Consider the following 20,283-nt stretch of genomic DNA (forward strand, 5'->3'; position numbering starts at 1 on the left):
TTTCTGAAGTCCACAGTCAATGCAGCCATCTACCAGGACATTTTAGAGCACTTCATGCTTCCTTCTGCTGACAAGCTTCATGGAAATGCTGTTTTCATTTTTCAGCAGGACTTGGCACCTGCTCACACTGCCAAAGGTACCAAAAGCTGGTTCAATGACCATGGTGTTACTGTGCTTGATTGGCCAGCAAACTGGCCTGACCTGAACCCCATAGAGAATCTATGGGGTGTTGTCAAGAGGAAGATGAGAGACACTAGACCCAACAATGCAGATGACCTGAAGGCCGCTATCAAAGCAACCTGGGTTTCCATTACACCTGAGCAGTGCCACAGACTGATCGCCTCCATGCCACGCCGCATTGATGCAGTAATTCATGCAAAAGGAGGCCCAACTGTGTATTGAGTGCATAGAAATCAACATACTTTTCAGAAGCCGGACATTTCTGTTTCAAATATCCTTTTTTAAAATTGATCTTATGCAATATTCTAATTTTTGAGACAATGAATTTTGGGTTTTCTTATCTGTAAGCCATAATCATCAACATTTCAAGAAATAAAGGCTTGAAATACTTCACATTATGTGTAACAAGTCTATATAATATATGGGTTTCACTTTCAGAAACAAGTGACAAGAAATATTGAACTTTTTCATGATATTCTAATTTTTTGAGACGCACTAGTATTATGGAAAGACCCGGTGACATTGTACCTTTCACCAGCACTATTGGAATGCCCCCTGTCCCAACTGAATACTGGTGCAGACCTGTTGCACAATAGACTTCTGGAAAAGTAAAACGGTTAATGACACTAGAATTAAATGAGACATCTGTTTTTGTCCCCCCAAAACAGTCCAAAACATAAAGAAAATATACTGACGTAAGACAAGGAAAAACAGACATCTCTTAAATTTGAACTGATAGTTTTACTTGAAAAGCCTGTTAGGATTGCTCGATCTTAAAAAAGCATATAAGACTCTTCATATTTCCTGGATTGGGAATGTTCATTTATACCCAGCATTAAAACTCCTGTGAAACTTTAGTTTGTGTCAATACTAGTGCACCATTACCCAAACTTTTTGCTTATCATGTCCTGAATTTGTAAGTAGGCTTTTAACAAACAAACAAACAAACAAACAAAAAAAAAAAAAAAAAAAAAATCTACTTGGAATCTTTGCCATGAAAAATGTGAAGGCTGATTGTCTGAATACCGCTGTCTGCCACCAGCCCTATTTTAGTTTTAGTTTCAGGCATATATAACAAAAGAGAAATACTTTATCATGCTGCCGACCATCTAAATGAATTTGCTTTTCAAAAGCCATACAGAAACATTAGTATTGATTGTGTGAAAAGCAAGATCATAGTCCACAGTGAAGTTAAGCTTTGATAGCCACATTTTATTTTTAACCTGACTAATAACCACTCTCATCAAATAAACAAAAATGAATAATTGTATTGATTTATGCTACAATATAGCTATTATAAAAATGTAAACCCCTTATATTAAAACAGAATTACTTTTTAATTTAAGTTACCTATGTGGTTAGGCACATGAACTAAACAATTAGGAAAGTGATGTCAGACTTTAAAGCATCAGGAGACCAGAAATCAAGCAGAAAAACTGAGACAACTTAAATGGAAAATAATTATGAAAAAGTGAAGAGGCAAAACAGTGGCAAAAATAGGTTAAATCGGCAAAAAGAACTGACAAACATGGGCCAAAAGTTTCAAAAAAGAACATTCAAAAATGGGCTGAAGTGGGAAAACAATGGCAAAAATGTGTTAAAAACTGCAAAAGAAGTGACAAACATGGGCCAAAAGTGGCAAAAATGAGTAAAAAGTAGGGTAGAAATAAGAGAACTTCTCTGTGATGGTCTTGTTTGATTTTGTAGGTCATATAGAGGCATAATACTTTGAGTTTGTTCCAAAACCTGTTAAAATTCCTCACAGGATCTCTAAACAGGTTCCATGTTCTTGTCCATCATCTTGTTATTAGGCCGCTCACTTCAGGAATTTCAGTTTCAGTCTCTCAGCGAGTGGGAGTGGACTTTCAACACAGATAACTGAATCTTCACTTTCAAACACAGCAGCAGGTGAGGCTGGAGAGAACACATCAGCATCCACTGTAGGTGAAACATCCCGTAACTTGCTTTGATTTGATACAGGGGCATGTTTTATTTCGGTGTCTACACTGTGGCTCTTAGGTTTGGGTATTAATAACTGAGTGCTGTGAGCCAGTTTTTCCATTTTGGGTGCAAAGACGGGATTAAGAGGGAAGTCTAAGAGGTTACGTCCGTTGTTTTTGTTTACAGTCTTGTTCTTAGCTTTTCTTCGTGATCCAGACTGCTGATTCTCTGCATCGCTCTCCTCACTCGATGAACACACTGTGATACACACACTCTTCTTGGTGGTTTCTGGCACGCTCCTGTCCTTGTTACTCTGGCCTGGGTCAGGGTGGCACCTCTGTGGTGGGATGACTGATGATGAAATTGCCTTTTTGACAAATGTATATTTCTGGGGAGGCTTTTCTGACACGTTACACGGGTATTTTGTCTTACTTTGGGTTTGTGTCGTAGACTTCAACTGCTGTTTTGAGCTGTACATTTCTGTTTCAGTCTTATTTGTTGCAGGCATGAGTTCCTGTTTTCTGAACATTTCAGCATTAATTCTACCTTTAGTGGAGATCTGTCTATTTGGTTTTGAGTTGTAAAAAGAAATGAGTTTAAGAGGGGCCAACTCCTTAGCCGTGTTTCTAATTATCACTCTTTCCCGTAAGGGACAATCTGTGGAGTACAACTCTGGTGCAGACTTTAACTCAGCTTCTTTGATGCCATTTGTAGTCTTTTCACCCTCTGTTTTCTTCAAATCCTTGCCCGTCTTGTCAGTTTTGCTCACCTTTGGCTTTGTCTCAGGGATTCCAGCTGATTGGGGAGTCGGCGAGGATGTGAAGGATGAAGAATCCCAGTTTATATCACTCAGGTGTAGAGCGTCAATGATGGAGGAGACTGAAGGTGAAGGAACAGCATGAGGCAGAAGAGTTTTAGGGCAATCATCTTCTGTAGACTTTCCTTGATAATCATGCTTCACTGGAGTGTCCAAAACTAGCACTTCTGGCTCCTTTGGATGTGAAATATCAGGGAAAAGAGGCTCTGGTGGAGTGTGGGAGGCACTCTGGAGTGTCATCTGAGCCAAGAGATCTGAAATACCCGCAGAAACATCAGACGGCTTCTCCTTTTTACTCCTTGGCTTCCTCTCTGTTGATAAGAATAAAAATGGATCTGAGTATTCTAACAGGCATATTTTAAATGTAGTGTCTTTGCTATCTCCACCCTGTAAAGCTCTTCTACTTATTGGGAAGTAAAGCCTAACAGCAGGAAGGTGGGGAGCAAAGTACAAGGTGACAGAGAAGCCTGAGAGCCAGACACCTCTCTGCTGCATCAAAGCCTTGTGAACCAGTGGAGCTGCCAAACTCTACGATTTCAGGTGTCATAGATGCTGTAATAGACAGCCTCAAAAACAAGTCAAAGCTTCAGGTGTCTTTGATGAGCACGTCTTCTAAGTAGCGTGGGAAGTCTTCAGCGGGGCTCCCAGTTTGGTTTTAATGTCAGACATGGTTTGTTTTAAATCAAATTCAAACAATAAAAAGTTTTACTACACATTTTTTGAATCAGAATCAAGTTTAACGCCAAGTACAATGATCCATGAAAGGAATCCGTTCAGGCGCTTTGGTGTAAAAAATTAAGAACATCAAATTGGGATATACAGGTGGAAAACAAAACTAGAAAGTTATTAACAGTTGTGCCCGTGCTGTCAGGGGGGTCTCAATATCATATAAAATATGTTTACAGGAGGAAAGAAAAAACTGTATAGTTATGCAGGTAGATTATACCCAAAGTAGAATGAATTTCTTACTCTTGGTCTTGTTCTCCTCGGCTTGAGCTTTTTCTCTCAGGTAGCTCTCCACAACCTCTGGGAAAACCACACGGAAGAGAGACTCTTCTTCCACTGTTCGCACCTCATGCTGCTTGTCTGCAGGATGATTCTCAGGGAACACGTAATGCTCTGTAGGGGAGGAAATTCAAGGTCAGGTTAAAATTGTCTTCAATAAGTCTTATATTTTCTTAAAAATAGGAGAAAATTTGAAAACGGATAAAACTTCACCCTAAAGAGAATCATGGTGTAAACTTTAAGTTAACAATAGATCGAGAAACATGGAAAGAAGTTATGCTGTTACTCTCTAAGACTTCAGTAAGTAGTTGCAAAATGATATCTTACATAATGTTTACATATCTTAATGGATATCAAAACAATGACACATTGTCTTTGGGAGTGTGAAAAAATAAACTCTTTCAAAAGGCAGTACGTTGGGGACATAAGCATGGTGATAGGACAAGACTCTGAACCCCTTTCTGTTTAACTACCTAAAAAGGTAGAAACCTCTGAGTCTTGGTGTATGTTGGTGCAAAGAAAACTGAATGGGCTGATAATGTACAACACCAGTGTTGGATTTGCAGTACGCTTATAAATGCTGAATGAAAGAGTATTGAACTGTTATTTTGTTGTTTATGACAATCAAGTCAAAGGAAAGTTCAAACACTAATAAAAAGTTAAATATCTGGCATGATTTCCACAAAGACAAATATATTTGGGACAAACTTTACCTTGACCGGGAGCAATGTTTTGTTAGAATCTCCTTACGTTTACTGTCATCTACAAATAAGAAAACTAAGCACTTGTTTGCAGTATTGAGTATTACTGCCCAATAACAAAAAAGCTGCTGGCCAACAGCTCCAACTATGGATGACTGGTACAATGTAATTTATGAAATACATGTGGTGGAAAGAGTCACCATTTCTTTCAGCTTCAGAAGAACACATTTCAATAATTATGGGAAAAGTGGAAAATCTGCATCTTACTTAATGCCCGTTTGTTGTTTAAGCATATGTATCTATTTTATGGACACATGTATGAAATGATTTTCATGTATTAAACAGTTAGAGAGAGACCATATGTTCTAATGTTTTAAATTCAAACTTTCTTTCTTCTCTTTGTTTTTGTTTATATTTTTCTCTTTTTTCCTTTCCATTGTTTTTTGTACTTCATATCATTAAGCTATGATTGAAAATAATAATAATAAAAAAAATTAAGAGGGATCACCCTGGAAGTCATTTTACTAGTCTTTATGTAATGTCTATTATGTCCAAAAAAAAAAAAAAAGGGGGTTTGAGACCCCCATCTTGTTATGCATAGAAATAATGCTTTACACAACTGAAGTGTCAAATTACAAAACCACATCTTTGCATTAATGCCTTTTTGTCTTAACATCTAAAAAATCCTTTCAAAAGTCCAGAATGAAGTTATCAAAAGTAGAACAGAAATGCTTACTCACATAAAATATTAGACTTATGCTAGTTTTAGAACAGAAATGTGATTAATTCTCACAATTTCCAACAACACTTTTTTCTGTTCTTTTATACAGTACATTCAAATACATTACATGCTTTTTTTAAGAACAGAAATGTGATTAATTCCAAATTATATTATAAATATATATATAAAATGTATATAATTATATGTTAAAATATATTCTCTTATGTACTGTAATTGATACTTGTGTGTAATCATATATTTTGGTAAAATGCTTCTTATTGAGATTTTCTCAGGCCAGTTTTATCAGTGAGGCTTGTTAGTGAAGCAGACTTGATATGACAGATTTCTCAGCCTGGGGAGGAAGCCCGTTTAGCACCTTGTGGCTGTTGTGTGTGATCTGTCACCTCTGAGCTCAACTCACAGCAAGTCTCTAACAGACAACACGGTGACGAGCACCCAACACCCTAGCCTCCTCTGACTGCAGCAGCCATGTCAATCAAACCGGGGAGGGTGGTTACCAGCAAGTGAGATTGCAGGGTGAGCCTAGTCTGTTGAACCTGAAGTCTGAGTTTTCCTTTTCACAAAGACAGATCTCTTTTAACCTCTTTTACAACAAAACACATTATAAAATTGAGTCAGCTCATTAACTTAATTTGACTCCTATACAGCCAAATATAGGCCTAAAAGTCCAATCATGACAATTTTAAAGTTGATTTGACCTGATGATAGTTCTTTATATTACACTGCTGATCATATGCATCATTGTTAAAATCAAGAGTTGCACTGCATTCAAAATAAATGAAAAGCACCTACAGCATGTTGGCCGGTTAAACCAACAAATCAATATACAAATTAAAATGATACATCTGCAGTCTCTTTCTCCTATGCAGCATCCATGCTTTTTCAATACAATTGTGAATTCATCATTATTTTACTTTGACAGAGCCAGAAAGCTGACTGTGTATGACTGAAGTGTAATATGGGTTGTTTAATGCCTTATTTTATGTGAGGATGCACACAGCCTGAAGCACAAAGCCTGGGGTAACAGAGAAATGTAATAATAACCTTCTAAATACCAAAACTGGTACTTAAAGCTGTGCCAAGCCTGCTTACCCCAACAGCATGGGTGCGTGGGGCTAGTTTATCCGGTCTTAAGCGAGAATAAGAAGATGAAACACCTTTGCTACATGAAAACTGACCTGGTGTGCTCCATATGATTTCAAAGCAGGCGACAGCATTCCTCACCCTCGGTTTAAATATTCTATTGTTGGGAAAAAAAAAACAGTAAACGAAGTGTAATAACATTTTATGAAAACAAAACCTAAGAGAAAATACTTGTTTATGAAATGCTGAAATTCAACTTCTAGCTCTACCTGAGAGGTCTGACTTGGGGGGCCGTTTCTCTCCCGTGTTTCCTGTTCATTAACTCTGCATATGTCATAAGAACTAAAACCTTTTCACTGGTATAGTGCTTCGGCCACTCCATCTTTTTAAAGGCAAATTCCTGAAAATTAAAATGAAGATTTGAGCTTTAATTTGGAGAACAGAAAACTCATTGAACAGTGTCATTTAAATAAACACGTTACCTGCATTAAAAGCATATTGGGCTGCCTCCTCTTGAAATGTGACACGGGTTTATCCTTTAAGATCAGGAATTCATGAATGATCTGCAAAATGCAATTTCATTTTATAAGCAACACTGTAGATGTTTATAAATGCAACAAAGTAATAAGAAGATGAAGAGTTGTACCTCTGTGAAAGGGTATTTCGGGCTTGCCAGGGTTTTTCTAAAAGTGCAAATAAACAAAGAAAGAGTTCTGATACATGTTAATTTTTTTGTCATTATGGGGTGCTGACTGTAGATGAATGAGAATAAAAAAGTTTTTTTTTCAACTATAGCTTCAGGCAGCAACATAAAAAAGATTGAAAAAAAAAAGTGATGTACTGTAACCCGCAGTGCTTTCAGTAGTCTTACGACTAGACAAGAGTTACATAAGGTCAAGTGTACAAGCTCCAGTGTATCCTGCATACAGGTGCATTTTTATTATTCTTTCAATGTCTACATATGCACATGTATGCATGTACATGCCACTTTAATGCTTCCTTATAACAATTACCTGTTTGTTCTAATTTTGCCTTATATCGTCTATATTTCTTTTCTTATTTATTGTCGTTTATATATTTTTTATCTCTCCTTTAACTTGCATCGTCCCTTGTAAACATTCAGTTATACAACAGTGATTCCACAGTTAGCCACAAGAGCAATCACTGGGCCTCATTCACCTCCATCTTCTTCAGACATTTCTTAATTTTCTTTTTAAGAAAATTTCTAAGGGAAACTTTGGTGAGATTCATGGCATGTTTTTAATCTGCTAATTTTTTCCATATCTGCTTTCTTAAATTGATGAATGCTTTGTGCTTGTAAGCTGAAAGCTTGTGCACATTTTTCTCATTTGCATAGAAAAAATCCTTCAATGCAAATTTAAGGGCATGAGACTGAGAGGCTATTTGCAAACACAGAAGGCAAGTAAGACGGCAGTAATGTCCAAGTATTGCCTATAAGAAATACTTAAGGTTGTTCCAAAGTGGATGTAGAGCTGCTCAAAATAACTACAAAAACCTGATTTAATAATAAATGTAATGAGTAGAATAAATATTAAATGTATGTTTCTTTTTCATTCATACACCTTCTCAACAGCTGTAAGTGTTTGTGACTTTTGCAGTGTGCATCTTCGGATTTGGTTTTGGGCGATGATTAATGCCTTGTTATTGATCATCATAAAATATGTCTAAAAAATTATATTTCGGATAAATACAGTACTGTGCAGAATTTTGAGGCATGTTTGGGTCAAAAATTGAGGCTGAAGTAGGGTGTAGATGTGGCGTGTAAGCAGCCTGAGGGCACCAGCAGGCAGGAAAGAGGATTGACACAACTACCGTCATGCTCTGGATGTCTTTGCCTATTACCAGGGGTATGTGAAAATAATCAGTTGAAAAAAATAACAAAGCTCACACCTATAGAGCAGAGTAAGGTGGCGAGTAAGCATGGCCAATGGTACTGTTTGGGCAGGTAGTAGGGTTGCCATGAGTCCCTGGTTGTGCTGTGGATGTCCCACGGTCCTGAACACGGCCAGTCGTTTCCAGGCGTATCACCAGGTGTGAAAAGGCACGGACAAAGGAGATGCTGTCGAGCGACATGTGTGTTGACATGTGTTGAGCTTGACTCTGGCCACCCACCCTGCCCAGCCCTGGGTTGTGGCACACTAGGCCCCGTGACGAATTCTTAGCACCCTACATGCCTAAAACTTATTCACATGACTGTATGTGCTACAAACACATAAATCAGATATAACTTGTTCAGGTAGTACCGTCATCAGATACTGCATGCCTTACACTATTAAAGAAAAGGATGCACTCTGAATGAATTAAAGGTGTATGTGTGTTTGTGTTGAGGCTCGGGGAAGCCTTTTGTTCCCCAAAATAAACAAGATTTGATGAAAACTTACAGGTACTCTAAAAACCAATGCTGTTAAATGACAGCACATGATTTAGTTTTAACCATTTTAAGTTAGAATTCTAAGTAACATGCTACTTTTTTATAATTTATCACTTTGCAGTTCAAATCAAACTTTACATAGTTAAATTAAAAATTGCCAAGATTCAAGTCATGTATTTGTGCATTGCAGTAAAGAATATTGTTTACCGTCTTCTCATTTGCCCCCCCCCCCCCTTTCTTACCATGTATGCCAGTGTTTTGTCATATATTCCACCTACTTCCTGATGTTGGCCTCAAAGGATGACGCCTGGCGGGTGTGTTCATAGCGGTGCCAGTCACAGGGACACTGGTAGTCGTAGTCCTGAGGTTGACAAAAATGTTCACTGTTACAAATCCTGCAGCCGCCTCGTTCATGTGCTTTTGCTGATCCTGGAAAAAAGGAGGATGAATCAGAATTTATATTTGATACAGCAGAAGTAGCTTTACAATCTAAAGAGGCACATTCTGATGAACCTGTCTCTCACATATGTGTATGTTTTAGCATGACAGGTTCAATTGCTCTGAATCAGCCATGTGTGAAACGTGTCCTCCTTTTGTTTTACACCTTTTATCAGGATCAGGGTAAGAGTTCAAAGCAGGGCTAAACTCACCAGGATGTTGACATACGTGACAGTGAGCGACCTTCTTCACAGCTTTTTCGAAAACTCCCGCTGTCTCCTCCTTCCACTGGGTGAACCTGAGGTGATGAGGAGACGGTTACATGTGCAAAAACACAAAACTGTGAATAGAAACACAAGCTCTCTGTAGGAAAATTAAAACAAATGGTAGAAAAAGTGCAAGTGAGTGTTTATGTTCTCTACCTCTGCAGCAGCGTCTGTCCTTTCAGCATCTGGATGAGCTTAAGAGCTTGTTCTCTACCAACTCCTGTAATGCCCTTATGGAAGATTATTCATATACAGTTAACACGTGTCTTTCATAACAGAGATTTTTTAGTGTCACATTTTTGACATAAAGGTAGCCTGCCTACTTTTGGAATATAATCACAGCCGAGGAGGATGGCCAGGCCGACAAGATTCTCTCTGGAGAGATGTAACTCTGTTTGAACTTTGGAGGTCCGGTAACACTCCACCTGAGGGTCCTGGGGGCAAAGAGGAGACAAGAAGATTTGATGGATTGTTAAACATGCGGGTGTTATCAGAAAGATTACAATCAAATCAGTGTATTAGGGTTTAACTGCACAGTCTGTAAATTCCACCACCAGTGGGCTCTAGATCAAAACAATAACAAAAAAATGACAAGTAGAGATGCACTGCTGCTCAGGTATAGCCACCTCTGTTGCTTCTTCGTATTTTAAATTGGGAACTTTGTGTAATAAAAGAACTCCCCTCCTTAATATGTGCTTGCGCAATAATAAACCACCGTTTTCATTTCATGGCTGTATTTCACATAATTAGGGAGAAAAGCTGTTAAAAGTAGCCTTCATCAGTGCACAGATGGCCTAGCGGTTAGGTTGAACCACATGCACAGGGGCAGCTAGGTTCAAGTCCGGCGTGCAGCTCTTTTGCCACATGTCACTCTTACTCTCCCATCTCCGTTTAAAACTTTATCCATTGTCCTGCTCTCTAAACAAAGACATAAAAAGCAAAAAAACTGCAACTATTGCTAGTAGCCTTCCTTGATCATGCTGTGAGCAATTCCAGAACGCCTTTGTATGCAAGAAGCTTAAAGTATAACTCTGAAAGGCCACTTTTATCAGTTCTTGCCCCTCACTCATTTTGTGTCTGTCACAAAAAAATGAATTTCTCTGGCCTTGGAAAAATTTGAGGTAATAAATGTACTCTGCTAAAAAAACATCTAAAAAAGGAGCAGTCATTTTTTTAAATTAATGTGGACATTTCAGTGTGAAAATTTTGCATATCACACCTTTAAAGTTTTAGGGTCACGGTTGACAAATAAAATAAATTCATACCCAAAGTTAACGTTCAGCAAATATATAATAATAATAATAATAATAAGTTTATCGATATAGCACCTTTCAAGAACAGCAAAGTCACAAAGTGCTTTACAAAGAGATAAAAAAACACAAGCAATGATGCAAAGGTACAATGAAAGAATACACAGTACACAAAAACAGATTAAGTAAAGGCCAGACCAAACAAGTAGGTCTTAAGTTGCTTTTTAACGGAGTCAACAGTGTCTACTGATCTTAAAGCCAATGGAAGTGAGTTCCAAAGAGTTGGACCTCAAAAGCACAGTCTCCTTTGGTTTTAAGTCTGGAGTGTGGAACAACCAACAGACCCTGATCGGAGGACTGAAGAGTCCTGCTGACATTGTAAGGTTTTAAGAGTTCTGAAAGGTAGGCTGGTGCCTGACTATGCAGGGCTTTAAAAGTAAACATAACAATTTTAAAATGTATTCTGAAATGTATGGGAAGCCAGTGGAGAGAATACAGAATTGGTGTAATGTGTGACCTTTTTGAAGACTTGTTGAGTAGTCTGGCTGCAGCGTTTTGAACTAATTGTAAACGATATGTGGATGTTGCTACTTTGGCAACAGTTAAATGTAATCAGCAGGAGTCTAAGAAAAAGTTCCCCAAGGCACGACACAGCATCTGGTATCATAGCATAGCATATCTTAACAAAGAGTATTCTTTGGAATAACAGCAGGCCAACTGAGATATGGAAAAGAGATAAATAAATTAATTAATAATTAGTTAAATAGATAAATTTAGTTACCTAAATCAATAGTATATCTGCTAATTACATGACCAAAAATGAGTCCTAATTAATTCAAATGAAATATTATGTCTACCTACCTACACAGGCTGAATGAACAGACTTAAACTAGCTCTTCTTTTAAAAAAAGCATCAGCACTTTATTGATAATTTCACACCTGATCCACTGAAGCTTCTTAGTGGCTATCCCCAAATCAACAATCTTTTTTAAAATCTCATCTTAAAGAGACAAAACCTTGAATAAAACATATCCTTTGGGAAATGAATAGGATTAAGCCTGCCTGTTGCTCTTGAGTTGAGTAGGTTCATAAGAAGGCTTATGGCACCGGTAGACTAGTAGTTTTGTCCGGCAAGACTAGGTTCAAAATGCTGCCTGTACCTCCTTTCCATACACCATTCACTCTCCCCAGTTTCTGACTCCATCCACTGGTCTGAATAGAGGCATAAAAGCAAAAAAATTAATCCTAAAAATAATAAAATAAGTTCACCTGAAAGCCGAATCCAAATAACCTGACTGAGCTTGGATCAGCCATAAAATTCAATACTGTACTTACCCCCCCCCCCCCAAAAAAAAAAGTGAACCAAAAGAGCCTTTCTGGTGGACAGTGAAGCAGATTAAAGTTTCTTGACAGTAAGAATACTGTTGATACTTGGTCACCTGTTTACTCTTGATTTTTATCGATTGTAATACCCCAGTAACATCCAGATGAATTGTCTGTATGTATAAGCCTATTATGTAAGAAACTGGATTGGGGTTCACTGTAGATATTTGAGCCTCTCTCTAAAGACTCTATACATTTTGATTAACCAACATAAATGTTCACAAACATACTTTACTGTTCATATTGAAGTTCCTGTACACGGTACGGGCTCCATATAGGAATGCATCTCCATCATTAGTGATGCAGCCATCCACCAGACCCTGTGAATCCAGGTAGGCACACATGGCTTCAGCCTCCCCGGCAGCTGTCACCCACGGCACACCCAGATAATCCAACATCTCTGCGCACTGCAGGGGAAATTAAGAGAAAAAGGCACTTTGAAAGTCTTTTTTTTTTCAATTTAAAAGATAAGTTGGAGTGGTTAAATAACATACCTCTCTCAATACAGCATTAAAGCGCCCTCTGCTGGTGTTAGTTGAGGTCTTTACTGCAGGAGCCTTTTTGAATCCTCCATATCTGGTCTCTGTCCTCTTGCTCATGGTTTCTGCTTTGAGTTTAGGAGCTTCTCCTTCCATCACAAAGACAAGCTTTACACCCATGAGTGTGAGGGATGACACCCTGAAAAATAAATTCCTGGAAACAGACGAGCAGGTGGTGACTGATGGAGACCGACAAAAATGTTAAAAGTAAAGCTAACTAACATCACAAAGAACAAACAGAAGAGGAATAAATTACCTCAGGTGGGGTTTGGTAACTCTACCCATCATTGCTTGGACATGTTGAGCCTCGCACACCCACAGACTAAGGTCAACAGCTAGCGTCTTTCCGCTTAAACTGTACAACGGAACAGACTCGCGAACCGGCTCAATGATAGACCACAAATCATGCACGCCCATACCCACCCCAAAGTGATTCTATACCGACAAAATCTTTGGTATGGATTAAAATAACAAAAGATCGAGCAACACAACAAAACAACCACCTAAGGATTTCAAACTGTGGCGCCGTTGGACCGCGATCCAAATAGTTCTTCTTCCTTCTTTTTATATAAGTTGGCAAACAACTTGCAAGTGAATTACCGCCACCTTCTGGTTTGGAGTGGGGGTCCGAAAGTTAGAACAACATCAAATTCTTTTACAAAGTCCAGTTCGCTCTAAAAATCTGAGCAAGTCCTTAAACCCTTAAATTAAGCATGGCTGCACCACAAACATTTATCACGCTATTATTTGTAACGACATGGGTAAGAAAATTGTTAAGGCATTGAAAATGAATGACTCAACTAGGCTTTCTGTGTAGCCACAATTCCAACTATACTCATAGTTATTAGGCTCAACGCAGACAGAGCGCTTTCAACGAAATGGAACGCAGCCGCCTGACGTCATATTAAGGTGCCCTCAAATACTTGTTGCTATGGATACGACGCGCGTGTTTACAGTTTGAGGAGTCTCTTTTCCTTTTTCCCCCTCTTTTTTTGAGACTTTTCAAGCCATGAGCTCAAAAATGCAAGTAGAAATCATCGGATTAATTAAAGATCATGGTTTCCATGTCGCCAAAACTATTGCAGAGGTAAAGCATTAATTTTTACTCCAATAATCACGTTTTCAACTGAACAACAACACTAGTGACATTTTTTGCACTCAACAGGATCTCAAACAGAAGTTTCCTGACGTTTTCCTGGAACCAAAGATTCAACCATTCCTTGAATGTGACTGGCGTGCATTTCTTCAGAACAAGAAAATGGTAAGTTATCTGATTATTTACTTAGCAAATATTATTACACCAGTTATTCTATAAAAGTATAATCCCAGTTAAACCACCCTATCACAGATAGAACTAATACATTCATACAGTGCTTTCATAAAGTTTTCAGACCCCATTCCTTTTTATAAATTTTATGTCAAAGCCTGATGTTACAGTCAGAAAAGAAACATTTTTATTCTAATTAAACTACATACAGAACCCCATCATGGAAACGTGAAAACAGCATTTTAAAAATTGTTTGCCCTTCATTTTAAAAAATAACAACTGCAATATCACATTGACCTAGGTATTCAGAACCTTTGCTAAACATTCAAAATTCAACTCAGGTTTCCTCTATTTCTCTTAATCTTTGCTGATAAGTTTCTACACATTTTGTATTTTAGTTGAAGTTTTTTGCAAGCTTCAAGCAGCCTTTCATGTGTTGCACTGAGAAGGCTTCCATCTAGCCACTCTTCCATAAAGCCCAGATCGGTGGAGGGCTGCAGTGGTGGTTGTCCTTCTTGAGCTTTGTCCCATCTCCACACAGGATCTCTGGAGATCTAAATCAGAGTGACCACTGGGTTCTTGGTCACCTCTCATACCAAGGCCCTTCGTTCCTAATAGCTCAGTTTGGCTGGGCGACCGGCTCTTGGAAGAGTCCTGGCTTTGCCAGACTTCTTCCATTTGAGAATTATGGAGGCTACTGTGCTTTTGGGAACCTTCAATGCAGCTGCATTTTTTGTAGCCTTCCACAAATCTGTGCCTTCAACAATCCTGTCTCTGAGCTCTGCAGGCAGTTCCTGTGACCTCATAGGTTGGCTTTTGCTCTGATATGCATTATCATCCATGAGGCCTCCTATAGAGAGAAGCCTTTCCAAATCATGTCCAATCAATTTAATTAACCACAGGTGGACTCCAATCAAGGTGTAGAAACATCTCAACAAAGACTGACAAAATTGGGTGGAACCTGAGCTAATTTTCAAGTGCTTTTATAAAGGGTATTAATTTTTATGTAAATTGGATATTTCAGTTTTATATTTTCAAGAAAATTGGATACATTTCTAAAATATTAATTTCACTGTGTGTTGTGATACTGAATGTAGTCATTAAAGGGCTGTTCTTTCACAGTAGCATCAGGCTACAACAAAACAAAATCGATAAAAAGTGAAGGGGTCTGAAATGCACTGTATATGCGGCTACTTAAAATATATTTTGACATTTATATTGACTAATCCTGCAGTGAAGCATGTTGCTTTTATGACCATCTATAGTTTTATTCCCCCATTCAATGATTATCAAGGCCGCCTTCAAGGGGCCCATGAAGGTTGGCATAAAAGTGGTCCATCCTTAATAATAATCAACAAAATTTTAGCAAAAATACTTACAATTACTGATTAAAGATACAACAGTGCACATATTTTCTTTATTCCTTCGTAAAAATGCAGTGTTTCTAAATGTAACCCCCCTTTGTACAGCCATGCCAGGACCTGAAAAAAAGTTGGGATCTGAATAGAAAGGACAAGAAAAGGAGGAGCATTTGAGCTCAATAATGAGCTTTTTTGCAAACCTTTTTCAATTAGCTTCTAAGTTGATCTTAGTCTGGCTTTTGGTGCAAGGTCAAGCCAGGAGGGTAGCACAAGTGTCATTTGTTTATACATTGTAGAGATGCATAATATTGGATTTTTGTCAATTTCTGTGCCGATATGTACAAATTTATTTCAGCATTGATATTCATACCAAGACTTAAATGTTGTTTAGACCTAAACATTTGACCTTAAAAAACACAATTTAAAGTTTCGGGCTTAATAGTTTAACAAACTTCAGTCCTTGTAAAACACTATAGAGTTTAAGGAATGGGGATGAACAAAGAACAAAACTTCAGCTGGTGTAGGTCTGCTGAAAACTCCACAAATTTATTCATTTGCACTGCCAAGATATTGGCAGATGTGTTCATTTCTGCCAATGGGGATAACATGAGGATACTTTTGTGCATCCCTGATGCATTGATGTTAATAATCAGATCCAATGAGGGCTCTTTCATTGAGTCTTTGAGGAGTCCAGTAATTTCAATGGATGGGCCTGATTGTAATAAGTGCAAGTTGGTAAATAAAACCATCTATTGCTGTTTAAATAATGAGCAAGTAAAAACAAGTGTCAAATTCCTCATTCATGTTCATAAACTTGGCTAAAAACTTGTGTGTAATGCTTCGTATATACCATGTAATTGAAGTTGTATAACTAATTTGATCAGTCCTAAGTAGGCATCTAATATAATCTAATAAATAATAAACAAAAGAAGTCTAAATTATACATTGTGGAGTCCTCAGGCATGAAGTAATGGCAGAGAAGATTTATAGTTTATGATATGGTGCTTAAAGTGTCAAGTAAGTGTGTTCATAAGGCAACAGTATGACTCATGTCAGTGCTTTTATTAGCTTATTATTAGATCTATTCATTCATTACCTACACATTTATCCTGTGCTGGGTCAAAGGGGGATTGGAGCTGATTCTAGCTGCTTTTTGGCCAAAGAAGGGGTACACCCTGGACTGGATGCCAGTCAATCACAGCACTGACTTAGAGAGTAGCCAAAGTATTTGGAAAGCGCCTTCACATGCATGGGGAGCTTTTGAATGTATAATGTAAACACGCAAAAGTACTTGGTCTAAGGTTTTGTAAAACAGTAACATAAAAATTAAATGTTAAAGAGTTAAAATGATCAAATAAATAAAAAGTATTTCATGCAATGATAAAGTTCATGAATATATATTAACCATTGTTCTTCCGTGATGATCTCATCTAAAATGACTGATGCAGTTATAAATAATAGAGGACAATGTTTGAACAGCTAATCACACCCACACAGCAAAAGCCTGCTGTAGTTCGACATAATGATTATTCTTACATGCTGAATGAATCACAATGCATTTGCTCTTCATCACTTGTGATTCAAGGAGCTGCGTGGTGAAGTGTGGCAGTATTCCAGCAACCTGATGTGCTTTCTCAACGGCCTTCTCCTTGGCGATGAGAACAGTCTCATCGACTGGGCCAAAGACCAGTGGAGGATCTCTTTGAACCAGCCAAAGGCTTTCTTCAAGGCTCTTGCAGATGATTGCTACACCAAACATCTCAAGAAAACTGGGGCAAGTTGACATCACAAATGCATTTACAAGAAATATTATGACTGATGCGGGGGGCATGTGGGCTTTTGAGAATATTTTATCAGTAAAGCACCTCACTTTTAGCTATTGCAATAGTTGGTGGATCACAGTAGAATGTTATTATATATTTTATTTTATTATATTTTATAGCACCGTTTTGTCTTTATGGACCTGTTGATAGAAGAAGAGGTAGCTGGAAGGCTACTGTTTGAGGTGAGATCATTTGGACATCAAAAACACAATATATTTATGTAGCAACTGATACCATAGCATGCCATGTCATACCATACCATAGCATGCCATGTCATACCATACCATACCATGCCATGCCATACCATACCATACCATTCCATATCATGCCATGCCATGTCATACCATACCATACCATACCATACAAGCCCATACCATACCATATCATGCCATAGGATACCATACCATACCATACCATACCATACGATACCATACCATAAGATACCATACCATACCAGCCCATACCATACCATGCCATACCATGCCATGCCATGTCATACCATGCCATGCCATGCCATGTCATACCATACCATACCATACCATACCGTACCATACGTACCGTACCGTACCATACTATACTATACCATACCATACCAGCGATAAGATTCACTTTATTGTTTCCTTGTGGAAATTCTCCATGGACTTTACCTGTCTCCACTCTGGAGTCAATAAACATAAGAGACTGTATGACTATTACAGAGTAGCTGCAGGTAAACTAATTTCATTTCCCCCCTCTCTTCAGTTGTTTTCAGATATTTGTCCAAAAACGTCAAAGAACTTTGAGGCTCTGTGCACAGGAGAAAGAGGCCTGTCACAGAGTGGCTTCCCTCTTTGCTACAAAGGCTCTGTGTTTCATCGTGTGGTGCCCAATGGCTGGGTGCAAGGAGGAGGTATGGTATGAATCCGGTACACATAATCTCTCATGAAGCATTTGCATCAGTACAATTAATTTGTTAAATATCTGCGTAAGATACATACAGTGCCTATGAGTAATATGCACCCTCTTGGATGCTTTATCCTTTTATTCATTACATAAACCAATCATGGTCAATATAATTAGGCTTTTTTTAACAAAAAATGACCAAAAAACTCTTTAATCCCAAAGTAAAAACAGATTTTCGACAAAGTAATGTAAATTAAACAAAAATATGTGAGGTAAAATACGTGATTGTGAAAATATTCAACCCCTTTAAAGTGGCTGACTGGGGTGCAGATGGCCTTGTGGTTTAAGGCGTGCCCCATGTACGCGGGCTGCCCAGGTTCAAATCCGGCCTGTGGCCATTTCCCACATGTCTCTCCCTCACTCTTGTCACTGTTTCTGATTCTATCCACTGTCCCCCTCTGTAAATAAAGGCACCAAAAAGCCCTAAAAAATTAAAGTGGCTGACTTATTCAACAAAGGTCCAGCTAATTGGTGCTAGTAGTCTCATTGGGGAAAAAGAGATCACCTGAGTGCAGTGAATGTGTCTCAAGTTATTTGTAGTATATAGACACCTGTGTCTGGAATGTCCAGTCCCTGATTTATCAGTATTCCTGTCTACCATTACACCATGAAGTCAAAAGAACGCTCCAAGCAACTCAGAGAAATGGATATTAAGGCACTGAAAACCCCATGGAGTTCAGTTAAATGCATCATCAAGAAATGGAAGGAATATGGCACAAGTGTAAATCTGCCTAGATCAGGCTGTCCTCACAAACTGACTATACAAGAAGGAGACTAGTGAGAGCAAGACACCTATACCCTGAGGGATTTGCATCTGAAAGGCACAGGATAGTGGATGGACTGGAAACAGGGGTGAAAGAGTGGGGAATGACATGCGGGTGAAAGAGCCAAGGGCCAGGCTTGAACCTGGGCACAACCTAACCTCTAGGCCAATCAATGAAATTTCTTATCAAAATATTGTCTTGGATACATTTTTTTCTGCTGTGTCATTTCTGTCATGTCATGCCTTAACTATACTGCATCTTTAATTCTGCAGATATTTCTCCAGAAAAGAAAGGAGATGGAGGGGAGTCAATCTATGGCCAAACTTTTGAAGGTAAACATTAAAAAAGGCCATAACATCAACAGTTTTATTATGTTTGTTACTTTACAGAATGAGAGCAGGGGGTACTCACTTATGCCTGTGATTTCACCTGCACGTGTCCTTCCTCCTTAAGATGAGAGCTTCGCCATCTCCCACTCCAAACGGGGCATTTTAGGAATGGCCAATAAGGGTCCACACAGCAACGGATCCCAGTTCTACATTACCCTGCAGCCCACACCCTGGATGGACAGGACCTATGTTGCCTTTGGGTTTGTTTAACTAGTACATTTTAAAGTGTCACCTCTAAATACCCACATTCTGCTCATTATCAGATCTCTGCAATGTCATAGTAGATTAATAAATGTTTTCCATTCTAGTCAGGTGGTTGAGGGTGTGGATGTCCTCAGAAGACTAGAAGAAACCCGGACCTGCAATGAAAGACCAAAATATGAATGTAAAGTTACAGACTGTGGAGTGTTAAAGCTTTAGCACTTGCAGAATAAGTATCAGTGATTTTTAATTTTACATTTTCAGAGATTCTCGTGAGCTAAATTTCAAGTGTTGTTGCAAATGGTTTGAATACTTATGTCAGTGTGATATTTTAGTTTTTATCTTTTAATAAATTTGCAAAAATTTCAAAAATTCTGTTTTCACTTTGTCATTATGGGATACTGAGTGTAGATTAGTGATACACAAAAAAATAATTTAAATGATTGTAGCATCCGGCTGCAATATAACAAAATTGGAAAAAGTTAAGGGGGTCTGAATACTTTCTGGATGCACTGTATATAGTTCTACTGAGATAACAATGAGAGTTCATAATGAATTTCATTATCAAGAGCTTGAGATAACTGCTGAATTTTCTTGTAATCACAAAAACAGCCTTGTTATTAATGAATAAGTCAAAACTTTGAGAAAAAAAACCAAACCATTACTTGTCATCTACTAAAACTGAAGTAAAATAGAATATATGGCTGCAAGCAGGACTGTCCACAGAATTGGCTAGGCTCCTGAAAAACATAAAGAATGTGTCTTCTCCAGTTGTGATTCACTGATAATATCAATGTAT

The 20,283-nt window shown here is 38.2% G+C and overlaps 2 protein-coding genes across 3 annotated transcripts; one reads left to right on the plus strand and one right to left on the minus strand.

The window, feature by feature from the left end:
• Positions 1-1,371: 1,371 nt before the first annotated feature.
• LOC121520944 (flap endonuclease GEN homolog 1) lies at positions 1,372-13,265 on the minus strand. 2 transcript variants are annotated; one of them, XM_041804567.1, is made up of 13 exons: positions 12,994-13,265; positions 12,693-12,891; positions 12,429-12,605; positions 9,889-9,999; positions 9,722-9,795; positions 9,512-9,597; positions 9,140-9,290; positions 7,116-7,152; positions 6,952-7,032; positions 6,739-6,869; positions 6,565-6,626; positions 3,908-4,057; positions 1,372-3,249 (listed from the first exon to the last, which is right to left on the minus strand). In XM_041804567.1, the coding sequence occupies exons 1-13, from the start codon at positions 13,152-13,154 to the stop codon at positions 1,997-1,999; spliced, it is 2,673 nt and encodes an 890-aa protein (XP_041660501.1). In that variant the 5' UTR covers positions 13,155-13,265; the 3' UTR covers positions 1,372-1,996. The 2 variants fall into 2 exon arrangements, with proteins under 2 accessions (XP_041660501.1, XP_041660500.1); XM_041804566.1 differs by having other exon boundaries at positions 7,116-7,182.
• A 481-nt stretch (positions 13,266-13,746) lies between these two features.
• On the plus strand, positions 13,747-19,703 carry ppil6 (peptidylprolyl isomerase (cyclophilin)-like 6). The gene is made up of 8 exons (XM_041804904.1): positions 13,747-13,824; positions 13,903-13,998; positions 16,951-17,139; positions 17,308-17,370; positions 17,930-18,077; positions 19,167-19,226; positions 19,348-19,483; positions 19,592-19,703. Exons 1-8 carry the CDS (start codon positions 13,747-13,749, stop codon positions 19,701-19,703), a joined length of 882 nt encoding a protein of 293 aa, XP_041660838.1.
• The last annotated feature ends 580 nt before the right edge of the window (positions 19,704-20,283 follow it).

This window comes from Cheilinus undulatus, linkage group 14, assembly GCF_018320785.1.
Source record: "Cheilinus undulatus linkage group 14, ASM1832078v1, whole genome shotgun sequence".
In the NCBI taxonomy this organism is placed as follows: Eukaryota; Metazoa; Chordata; class Actinopteri; order Labriformes; family Labridae; genus Cheilinus; species Cheilinus undulatus.